Raw genomic sequence first — 11,301 nt, 5'->3', positions numbered from 1 at the left:
CCAAAACACCGTCACCTTTACTAAAAACCAAAGTTCTGGAAGAAGCTGACCATCTTTTGGCTGTGGCTGAGAAAGAACTGTCTTCAGTTGAGGCAAAAATATCATCTGACCGTTTATTAAGTGCCAAGTAAGACTAATCATCTGTTTTTAGTTTGTTTGGGTTTTAAACTTTAAGGTTAAAATGCACTTTTTAGCATAACACAAGCTTGATTTAGTAATGATACTTTTTGGTAAGTTTTTGTAGTTTTCTTGCAATATGGTAATAAAGGAAGTGTTAAAATAAGTTGAAAGTGCATAATATGTGACAAATTGTTTTTCCTTGCCAAATAACCTCATTAGATCCATATTAGTAAAATAATTCAGGACTGACTGTACCTTAATCTCTAAATTAAATTGAAGTTTGGTTTTGGTTTTTAAAGAAGACTGAAACATTTTATCTCTTAAAATTGTCAAAGTAAGGAAGAGGCTACAACAATAGAAAATTACTGTAAAATATTGTAACACTCAGTCTAGTTACTGGTAGGTAGTAATGGTAAGTTTTATCAAATCAAATCAAAATCTCCTTTATTCATAAATTTACAAGTACAATGAATAGTCAGTGAGAAAATGTATAATGGTAATGTAATGTAATCATATTATTTAACAATTAAAATTATTTTAATATAACTAATAACTGTTTCAGGACGTCTTCTTTGCAAGCGAATGGGCTCTCTGCAAGAAGGGTGAGTTTCTGTGATAATAATAGCAAATGTATTAACCCTCAATAAATTAGCATCTTTTTAATACAATGGATAATAGTTGACATTTTATAAATTCGCCAAATTTGTATGTAACTTAAAGGGTCCTTAGAGGCTAGCGACCATCTTGGATAATTTCAAACAGTCACTGAAGAGTTATTTACATCTCAAAGTATTTTTTCAAACACCAGAGGTATTGTAAGTTAAATATCTAGTAAACTGTGAGATAAGAAATTTTCTTTGTACCGCTAGTTTTTTAATTGTTTTACGAGTTAGAACGTCTTGGCTCCGAGGAATCTTAATTGAATACAGTAGACCTGACTTTACCACTGTGAATTTTATTTGGTAAAACTGGAACATTGGCCATTGAAATTACAATTAGTTATATGCTAGTAGCATTTCACTTTTTACTTCAATTTCAGATCATGGCTGCTCTACCTTTAAGCCCAACAAAAGGAAGTATTCACAGCTCTTCTTCATTAAATAGCAGATCCAAAACTAGCTATCAAGTTCCTCCTAATTCATTATCATCTTTTAATGTTCGTGGAAATGAAGAAAACTATAAAAGGAACAACGGGGAACAGAAGAGATTAACTCATAAACTTCGTTCACAAACCAAAGATCCAAAACCAGCACGAATTACAAGTGAGTTACATCACAGTGAGTTAGAGGAAAGCAACATAAAGAATCATCCGGATGTAACTGAATTCAGCATGTTTTACGAGCAGCAAAAATTAGTAGAGAAGAAAACACAGAGCTTCGAGAAGAATTCGGCGACTGTAATTTTCAAGTCAGATGCCAAAGTTGTTTCTAGTACATCAGTTGTCAAACAAGATGCTCACACAAATACTAGTCCAGTTCTGCAGAACGATCGATCCAACATAACGTTTACCCGTAACTCATCGATTATTAGTATGAAAACAAACAAACCAGAAGAAGAACAGCCTCAAATGCTATCAAGGAAAACATTAGACGTCCAAAAAATGCCTTCGGTCAATATAAGACCAGGATTCACAATTCAACATGGACCTAAAATCAACATTGTCGGTTCAAGTGTAAGTTCACACAAACTGAAGAGGAAAAATACAGAGTTTTTCGACGTGGTTTATCCTCCAAGTAGTCCTGTTTTTAGCGAGTCGTCGTTTATTTCAGATCAGGGAAGACAAAACAAACAAACAGAGTACATATGTGATAGACATTCATTCCCTAGTGGCCGTCTGGTTCCCGGTACATCAAGTGAAAATTTGAGAGAAAATCATCCAAGTAATTTAGATGAAAAGAGAGAAGTTTTAATAGAATTGATTAAATCGGTGACAGAAAAAGTGGAGAAACAGCCAAGTCGAGGGAATAAAAGCTGCTGTCGTCTAATTTGTTCTCTGCCTCTTCTTGCTTCAGTTGTGAGAAAAATCCAAGTGGATTGTGTGAAATGTGTGGACTTGCTGAACAGTCATTTAGACAGACTTTTAGTGTTGATGAAAGAAGAACTGCGAGGTAACAGGGAGATCTCAGACAACCATTGTTGCCAGTTAGACGAGACAGTTCATTACCAGATTGTGGAGCTGGAGTTGATTCAGGAGGAGAACAAGAAGAGGCAAACAGCGCCTGTAAATGTCGTGAGGCACAAAGGTTAGTAATTTAATTTGCTCACTGATACCTCTTAAAAGTTTTGACAACATACTTGGTAACTTTACGAAATGAAACAACAGACAAATTAAAATAATAGTTCATTATACCATTTGATTCAATTTTTTTCTTGAAGCATGTAAACAGAAAAATTAGTATTGAGGAAATGACATCTGTTAACATTTATTATTAGTTGATGAGAAGAGAGAAATGTGAAAGGTTAAACATGAGATTTGTATTTGTAAACTTGTTTTACAAAGACATTTGCCATTCTAAACTAAACCCTGTAAAAAAAAGGCATACAGCTTCAGGCTTGTTATATATGTAAAAAAAGATAAATAAAAAAAAACAGAAATAGGAATATTCATTTAGTATTGATAGAAAATAGAACATGCAATGTCTATTTTTGTTTTAATGGGTATTCAAAAGATTATCAAAAATATGTTTTTACAATACCCTCTTGAATATCACCCCTTTTGTAATGATAACGAACACGTTTTTGTCTGCTTGATAAAAATTTCATAATAATTACAATTTGCTCTATCAAGTGCTGGTCAAAATAAATAAAATACTTTGTAGAGCTTAAGTGCACAATTTTCTTCGATGCATAATGAATGTGACTTTAAAGATTTTTATAGTTTGAAATTGGTTTTGCAAATTTATTTAACATATTAAGTGACAAACAACTTAATAAAACAAGTGTAACATGACTTCTAATTGACATTATTGAATAAACTTGTTACTGAACTCTCAATAATTTTCCAAATAAAATTGTATTGTTTACAGATGAGAATTGTCATGGAAACACCTGATTTAGTTAATCTATTTCACTGACTGGCTTATAATAACGTACATTTTTATACTGTAAAAGTCAACTCAAGCTCCAGCAAGATAGTTAATTTAGTAACCAATTCAAAATTTACCATACAGTTAAACAGTTGTAATAGTTCAAATAAAACTATGTGTGGAATCTTTGTTTATTTTTTTTAGATTTCATTATTTTATTTAGAAAGTGTGAAAGGGAAAATCTTTTGGTTTTTTCCAAACTAGTTTGTTTTTTAATGTGTAAACAGTAGAATCCGTGTCTCAATACGCAGGATATTTATCCCAAAAACTTGGATTTTTAGACCATGTGGGGTATTGAAACGGAATGCAGGTTGAAATGGAATTTTAGTCTCTGACACCTGGTTTTATTTTTATTGCAAGGTTTAGACACCTATTTTAACATAATACCACTTGTCACTAGTGTTAGCACTATATGACTTTTACTAAATTCGTAGAGAATTTTTTATTATATTAAAGCGGGATAAAACAAGATTTTTCCTACCACTGCATGGGAATGATCACATTGCCATACCTAGTAAACAGTATACATGATAGCTGATTGCCACTCTAACTGATTTCACAGTTGTCGTTTGTATAGCAACCACAGCCGCGGATCCGTTACGTTATTCAACAATCGGTAAATAACACATCCTTAAAAAAGCAATCATAACCAAAATGGCATTTTATGTACATCTAAAAAGTTAATCTGTGTGTTATTATAAGTTAATTATGGTGGTAGGAAAAATCTTGTGTGTATTACGAGCAGAAACAGTCATTGCCGCTCTCGAAATGTATGGCCAAAAACCCCACATGTAACCACCATGGTGTGTGTGTGTGTGGATTTGTTGATGTATGTATGGACTGAGACAAAGCTTTGTGCGGCCATCTACAGTTCTCGAGCGGCACAGGGCCGGCCCGAGGGTGGGGCCAGCGGGATGCTGCGGCTTTGGAAGGTAAAAATTTAACAACTTTATCGGCAAACGAATATTTTACGGGAAACTCGTAAACATGTAATCAATGACAATGACTCTAAAAAAACGCAATCTATAGCTTTTGTTTTATTCAGCTTTTGTTTTATTCATAAAATAAATACCATTATATAATATACAACTCGTACTATCACTACCTACTTTTAAGTCTGGCATGTGACTTGTTGGCAATACTGCGAGTCCAAGACACACACACTGCGTATTCGCCCACACGCCCCACCTACACTTGCTTGTTTCCAACCTCAAAGCTCAAACTCTTACTTCAACTCATGGTCGTTTCGTGACGTCCGTTGTGAGTCGTAAATTCAATGTTTTTAGTGATTTAGTTCAGGGTAGTTGTTACGTTTATAAAAATTACTTGCAAAACGTTTGATACTTATATATCGGACATTGGGTCTATAGACGCAAACCCCATAAATACCTTTTTAGGGGAGGGGTGAAAATTTAAATCTCGCCTCGGGCGTCTATTACCCTCGGGGCGGCCCTGGAGCAGCAATGATGTACTTTGCACTCTTAATACACGTATAGCTATTCTTAATCTATTAAGTGGCTTTTTGTTTTGGTTGTGTGGAGACATTAGAATGGACAATTCAAATTATAATTGAAAAAATATCTAGTTTAGTCAACCTTCAACGACATAAACAGTTACCTTACCTTAACGGTGACCAAAACTAGTTTAAGGTAGGTTATTCTTTCCAGTAACCCTGACCTGTCCAATTCCTTACGGCAAAGGACTACGGAACCTCCTACCCTCCATCACCATCAACTCCATTTTCCGAGAAATTCTACGTTCTTGTAACCAAACCACATTTTGACTTTAATTTGTATACTCTCTCTTATGCTACCTATAATTATAACTAATACCTATAACTATACATTGTATTCTGATATCTTCATTCCTGTAGACTTAAACTGTAGCCCTTAAAATTTCATTTCTCCTGTTGGTTCAGTTCTTATTCAGTTATTTTTCCTCTACATTTCAACCTTCCTCCTCTAAGTAACTTTGGACAATGTAATGTCTTTAACATGCAATTCAAACATTCCATATCTTATGAGTTTTTAAAGTTTAAATCCTCTCTCTTACTGAAAAATTTACTGAAAAGTTAAAATTAAAGTTATTTTGACAGGTCTAATTCTAATATACTGTTTTATTTCTCATAGAGTTTGTTGCTGATGTTAGAACTCCCAAGAAATCAGTCTCTTTTGAATCAATTCCCGATGAGTTAGCTGAACAAACTAATACAGATACTAGTAAGCAATCCCGAACAATGAATATTATTAAACATTCAAGCCAAAAAATTGTGCCTGCGACTTCTGGGAAAGTATCAAAAATATCTTCTGTTCAACCAGCCACAACCAAAACAATACAAACGGTTAATAGGTACAATGATAGTGAAAAAAATACTCCAACATATCAGAGAGAATTTAAGCAAACAAATAACAATCGTATGAATCCTAAGAAGACAAATACTTCTTCCAATGCAAAAACCGTTGTTGGCCAAGTACTAACAAATCTGACCCAAAGGAAATCAATTCTGAAACATAATGAAATTACAACAAATTCAAGGTCTGGAACTGCCGGAGAAAGAAGTAAAGTACTTAATTCTTATGTAAAAATTGTTGATCATAAGGAAACAACTTCTGAATTTGAAAAATGGATAGAGGAACGAAGCCTTAAAATAAAACAGATCCATGATGAATTGAACAAAATGGTGGAAGGCTCGATGGAAAGATATTTGGAAACACATGCTCAGAAAGATGAAAATGTGAGAACAACCAGTTATCTAAAATTATTAGAATCATCTAACAGTCGAATAAGAGATGAAACCTGTATGAAGGAACCAGAAGAAACAGACGAAAGGAGGTAATTTTTCTTGAGTTATTCTATAAACGGTTTTTACATTATAAAATTAAAATCTTCACTTAGGCTACATTTAAAAAAGCATATTGGTAAAAAAGTATTTAGTAAACTAATGAATAATGATTGTATCCTGGTAATAAATACTATAAAGTTAGTAATCCAAACTCTAAAGAAGGAGTTGAACTAGAATGTATACAAATGTTTGTGATAACCATTTGGAGGTGGAAGTTCCTAGTCAATAAAATGTGTCACAAAACATTTTTACATGTCCAAACTCCAAACACAGCTTAAAGCAGAGAAGTTGCTGTGATTTCAAGTTTTTAAAATTTAATGTTGGCTAAGACATTTTAGGAAATTTACATAAACTTTTTTGTTTTAGAGACATTAAGCCGCAAGATGTTGAAGAGCAACAAACCAAGAATCGACAAATCGCAGATAATGTCTTTGAATCATCTACACAGGTATAATTGACATCCACTACATTTATATTGTCATCTTTAAAGTCACATTTTTTAACTGTCTGAGAATATAGGTTTGCCAATTTTTTTGCTAGTAAAATGTATATTTTTAGAACATTTTTCGCTCTGGTATTACTATTATTATCTATTAAAAAAAATAATTCTTTAAAGCGCAAAATGCCTTTGTTTTCTGAAATAGTTTTAGTCAAAAATGTATTGGCGTGGTAAAACTGGAATCTCTAATTTTTTTCCTGAGATTTTAATATACTCGTACATTTTTTTTAAGACAACCACTTAGATAAACAAGCTTTAAGTTTTGTTAAAATAAAACAGATAAATCTGTTATTGTATTATTAATGTTCATGGCCCTCCCTAGGATGACCTTCAAGATTATGAGGAAGATTTTGAAGAGGATGTTGAGGAGGGGACCAATGTGAATAGCACAGGTGAGTATTTTACCAAACCTTCATCGTTGATTCAATAATGCCTACGTTTATTGCACAAATTTAAAACTTCTATTTTATCCTCCTCAAACTGCCTGTCATTGCCATTTCTTTATGCCTATCAAAAACTGTAAGAACACCGCAACAGAGTTGGAAAACCAAGGCTGGAAAGATAGAAAAATAACTCCTCCCAAAGAACTTAGGTATAAACATATTACATTTTTTTAGGTCTACTGTATGGACATCGGCCAATAACTTCTTTATTGTAGTTCTTGGAGCAAGTATGTCAAACTACAAGTCGGATTATCTAGGGAAAATTTGATTTTCTGTATACACCAAAGATTTAGATTGATGTACAGAATTTTTTGTTAGTTTACTTAACTGGTTGAATTTGAACATAGAAACACCACTCAATCTATCACCATTCATTATACAAATGTATTATCTTCTCAAGGGTTATTTTGGGACGAATCTCTTCATTGGATACCCAACTGACTGAATCACATTAAGATAAGTATAGTAGACCCCCTCCTAACCGACCCTAACAGGACCGGACCTAGGTCGGATTAGGATAACTCGAAAGGCCTGTTAAAACGGACAATCTCTAAAAAACTTTCAAAATGAAGTGTTATTCGTTTAGAAATCAGCGGTTAAACCGAACTGCTCTCAAAACAAGGTCGGTTGAAACAAACTGTAATATTTCACAAGTGAGAGCAGTTAATCCGATGTTTGGCAAATGCGAGGTCGGTCAAGAAGGCGTCTACTGTGTCAATATTTAAAAAAAGTAATACAATACTTATGGATTATTGTTTTGCATTCCACAGGTTTAGAGCAACAATCTGGTAGTGAGGCTGAAAAAGAATCATCCGAGTCAATTATTGAAGAAATCGTCACTATCGAGGAGCCTATTGTAGGAGAAACTGCAGTAACTATTCAAAAGCTATCTAGTAAAGTCTCAAATATGATCATAGGGGGAAAAGAATCTCTTGAACAACCAGCAGAAGTAGAAGTTGATAAAAACATGGATGTTAAATTGTCACCTAATCAAAATATTTTAAACAATCAAACTGAAGCAAAGACGGAAAAAATTAGCATAGCAACATCCCCTATCAATTTTAATAGCACATCTCAAAAAACAGATGCATCTGTGAACACATCCTTTGCACTAATTGAAAATAAAAAAGTAACGGTAGCGACATCTCCTATAATTCAAACTGAGAAATCTTTGCCACACCTGAAATCTACAACAGTGCAAACTGTGAATTTAAGTGACTCGGAGACAAAAAGTGTGACATCAAATAGAATTAATGTAGGTGAAACAGATCTTACAGTCCCTTCTATGAGATTGACTCCAAAGCCGATCGAAAATATATTTAATATCACCTTGGGGGAAACGAAGGAAAATTCTGTAGCATTGCAAGCAGATCAATCTAATCAGACTTTTAAACTAACCGTTCAGCTTCATGGTTCAGATAAAGAAAACAAAAAGATAGTGGAACTAGATAGTCCAAATGAAAGTGGGAAAATACTGTGCTACCCAGAGGGGAGATCTGAAAGTGACCAGAAGTCCAATACAAATATCTCAACAAATGTGAGAAATCAGAGCTCTACTCAAAGAGGAAGTAAATTTTATGATACGGCAGAAAGAGAGAAAATCGATGAACAAACAATTAAGAGCATTATTGAACCGACTGTTTCTGAGGTGCTGAAGAAAATTAACACTGATTCTTCACATCAGAATGAAAGATCACACCCGATTTCAATGGCAGATACTATTTCTAGTCTTGTGAAACCAAATATTATCTTACAAACCAAACATGGACTGTGGCAGAAGTGCAATGAAAATCCTTTTCCCAATATTGAATTAGAGCAGCCCAATCCAAAGGTGGATTCCTCAAATCAGACAGAGGCGGAGAAACAGAATGTCTCGGTTCAAGCAGTCGACAGCGAAACAATCAGCTGTGAGGATAGACCAGCTGATCACTGTGAGGCTAGACCAGCTGATCTCACCAGAGGCTACTTGGAAATGCTTCTTCCTCTTCCTCCTTCATCCTTGGGTACAGTCACCAGTTGTACACTCTCTCACTCCTCCACTTGTGGATCGAGTTCCAGGTCTTCATCTACTTCCACTTCATCAAACAGAAAGTACGAGATCTTGCGGAATTCGGTGAGTACGTTTCACAACCATAATCTAAGTAGTAGCGGCATTTGTACATATAGATTTATTTGTATGTTTTAATTTCAATCTTATTTTAAAATTTGTAAAGGCCTACATATTATATAGGGTGACCCAAGACGGGGCTGATATTTTTTATATTATTATTAATATACCAGACACATCGAACATGCTACAACTTGAAACTTCACTGCTGCAACAGACACATGTAAAAAATCACCCTGAGTACCACTTGCTTCCGGCCAATCAGGAAAAAATGGCAGAAAATCAAAATGATGGTGTGTTTTCATTAAAGTAATTTTATTTGCAAAATCATTTCAAATTAATTCTCGTTTAAAAGAAATGCATCTTAACCCTTTGTGGTCTGTTATGAAGTATCCATAATTTCTTTTCAGGTATCTTAGGCCACTTATAGTGCCCAGAACCATTCTTCAGTCAAGTATTGGCGGTTACACCTCACGTCTGTTCCTCAGATACGCTAGGCCACTCATAATGCCCAAGTTATAAATTTGTCTGTAGACCTAAAAAAAACTATCATTCTGTAGTTCCCTGGAAGGTACTGCACTCTGCTTAACGTTTATTTGGTACTACAAATACTTCATTCATGCTGGTGTCTAGCAGTCCGTTTTAGGAATTACACTCAACTTAGTAGCGGTTCTCATTGGCCCCAACTTATACTATCTTATATATTTTTATATTTGTGCAGTTAGGATATAGTATGTTCAGTTTGTTTTTATCTAAGTTGTGAAGTCATCTAAATTTTAGTACATCTGAAAGCCTGGTTGCTAACCGATTCACGTGACAGATGTTTTATAGTAAAAATGTTAATTTTTACTGACAACTGTATACTGTGTTCTTTTACCTTGTGCCATTATTGAAAATGAAAATTTTCCAGGAGAAGCTATCAGACGGTGAACTATTGCCAGAACCCTGCGGCTGCAAAGTTGGGGAGGTTTGCCCAGTGTGTGTCCCACGGTTAGACCTCAGCTTTGGAGAGGTCAAGACAAAGAAGAGAAGCAGCAGAATGGAAAATGACTCGTCCTCGGGCTCAAACAGACAAACGTCGGTGCCACTTTTAAACCTACCTCTTCATCTGGAGCCTAGACCAAGTTCTGTAAGGATAACTAGAACATCAGAACTGAGTGATGTGACAAAGTCCAACAACTTACCTAGCGATAAACTTGCAAATTATATGACCAAAGTAAGAGACAACCTTAGCGTCGCTGGAAAGGTAGAAAGGAAAAATGTAAAACACTTCTCGGAGGTAGCTCAGTCAGTGCTGGACGATTTGGGAAAAGAACTCTCGACTTTGGGTAGCGTAAAGTACACTTTTCCAAAGCCATCTCCTTCAATATCAGTGATCGATCCCTTGAAAAACCCAATGGATACGTCTTCATCCGACTCTACAAAGTCTCAGAAAGGTTTGCGTTCAAAGAGGAATAAGCAGAAACATTCTTTGGTGATAAAGAAACCAGTGGAAACTCCGAGAATAGATGTGGTCATTGAAGATGAAGAGCTTTCAACTTCCTCTTATCAGACTAGCGTGACAAGTGTCAGCGTAGATCAACTCCCAGAAGTATCAAGCCATTCCAGCGCTGATGCATCCTCTTGACTGTCTAAGTTTTAAAAATACTTGGAGCTTGTCAAATGTACACGGAGTCAACAGCCAACAGCAAACGAAAAAGAATACTGTACAAACCTTACTATGTACTTTTTAAGTATACACATGTGATGTTTGTCATTTAGTAACTAAGACTGAAAGTGACATCCCGTTTCGGAGATAAAATATATTTTTGTACTTCAATCTCAGTATCTACCTTCAGAAATATTTTTATGTTAAGAATATTTAAATACTCTCAAAATGTGTGACATAGTTTTTGTAGCTTTTTTAGTTTTATAACAATAATTTCAATAAACACATACCAAAATATATTTTATAATGTGTTTACACCTATGTTACGTAAATGAAATAGTCTTATGGCGTCAGTTCTCCAGGAGACTTATAGTAAAGGTAGGCTAATAATAATCCCGTCATCAGACATAAAAGGAACTACCGGGTACTACGAGTCAAAATGGTGTCTCAACTGAATTTTTGTCTCAATATTGATTGAACTAGACATTCTATTCTCATGTTAAAGCTCGCCAGTTTTTAATTAAAAATGGACATAGGTGAAGTGTGCCACCGACAG

At 34.7% G+C, this 11,301-nt stretch overlaps 2 protein-coding genes across 2 annotated transcripts; both read left to right on the top strand.

Annotated features, from left to right (window-relative positions):
- The first annotated feature begins 1,167 nt into the window (after positions 1 to 1,167).
- LOC128985922 (uncharacterized) lies at positions 1,168 to 3,235 on the top strand. Its single transcript, XM_054405912.1, has 2 exons — positions 1,168 to 2,363; positions 3,147 to 3,235. Exons 1-2 carry the CDS (start codon positions 1,451 to 1,453, stop codon positions 3,170 to 3,172), a joined length of 939 nt encoding a protein of 312 aa, XP_054261887.1. The 5' UTR covers positions 1,168 to 1,450; the 3' UTR covers positions 3,173 to 3,235.
- Positions 3,236 to 5,734: 2,499 nt separating this feature from the next.
- On the top strand, positions 5,735 to 10,724 carry LOC128985158 (uncharacterized). The gene is made up of 5 exons (XM_054404540.1): positions 5,735 to 6,038; positions 6,415 to 6,496; positions 6,870 to 6,939; positions 7,761 to 9,103; positions 10,008 to 10,724. Exons 1-5 carry the CDS (start codon positions 5,884 to 5,886, stop codon positions 10,722 to 10,724), a joined length of 2,367 nt encoding a protein of 788 aa, XP_054260515.1. The 5' UTR covers positions 5,735 to 5,883.
- Positions 10,725 to 11,301: the final 577 nt, after the last annotated feature.

Source organism: Macrosteles quadrilineatus, unplaced genomic scaffold (assembly GCF_028750875.1).
Source record: "Macrosteles quadrilineatus isolate MER2022 unplaced genomic scaffold, UCM_ALF_1.0 Scaffold_2__2_contigs__length_208266976, whole genome shotgun sequence".
Classification (NCBI taxonomy): domain Eukaryota; kingdom Metazoa; phylum Arthropoda; class Insecta; order Hemiptera; family Cicadellidae; genus Macrosteles; species Macrosteles quadrilineatus.
The sequence above is the reverse complement of the archived record's forward strand: the minus strand, read 5'-3'. Positions and strand labels throughout refer to the sequence as shown.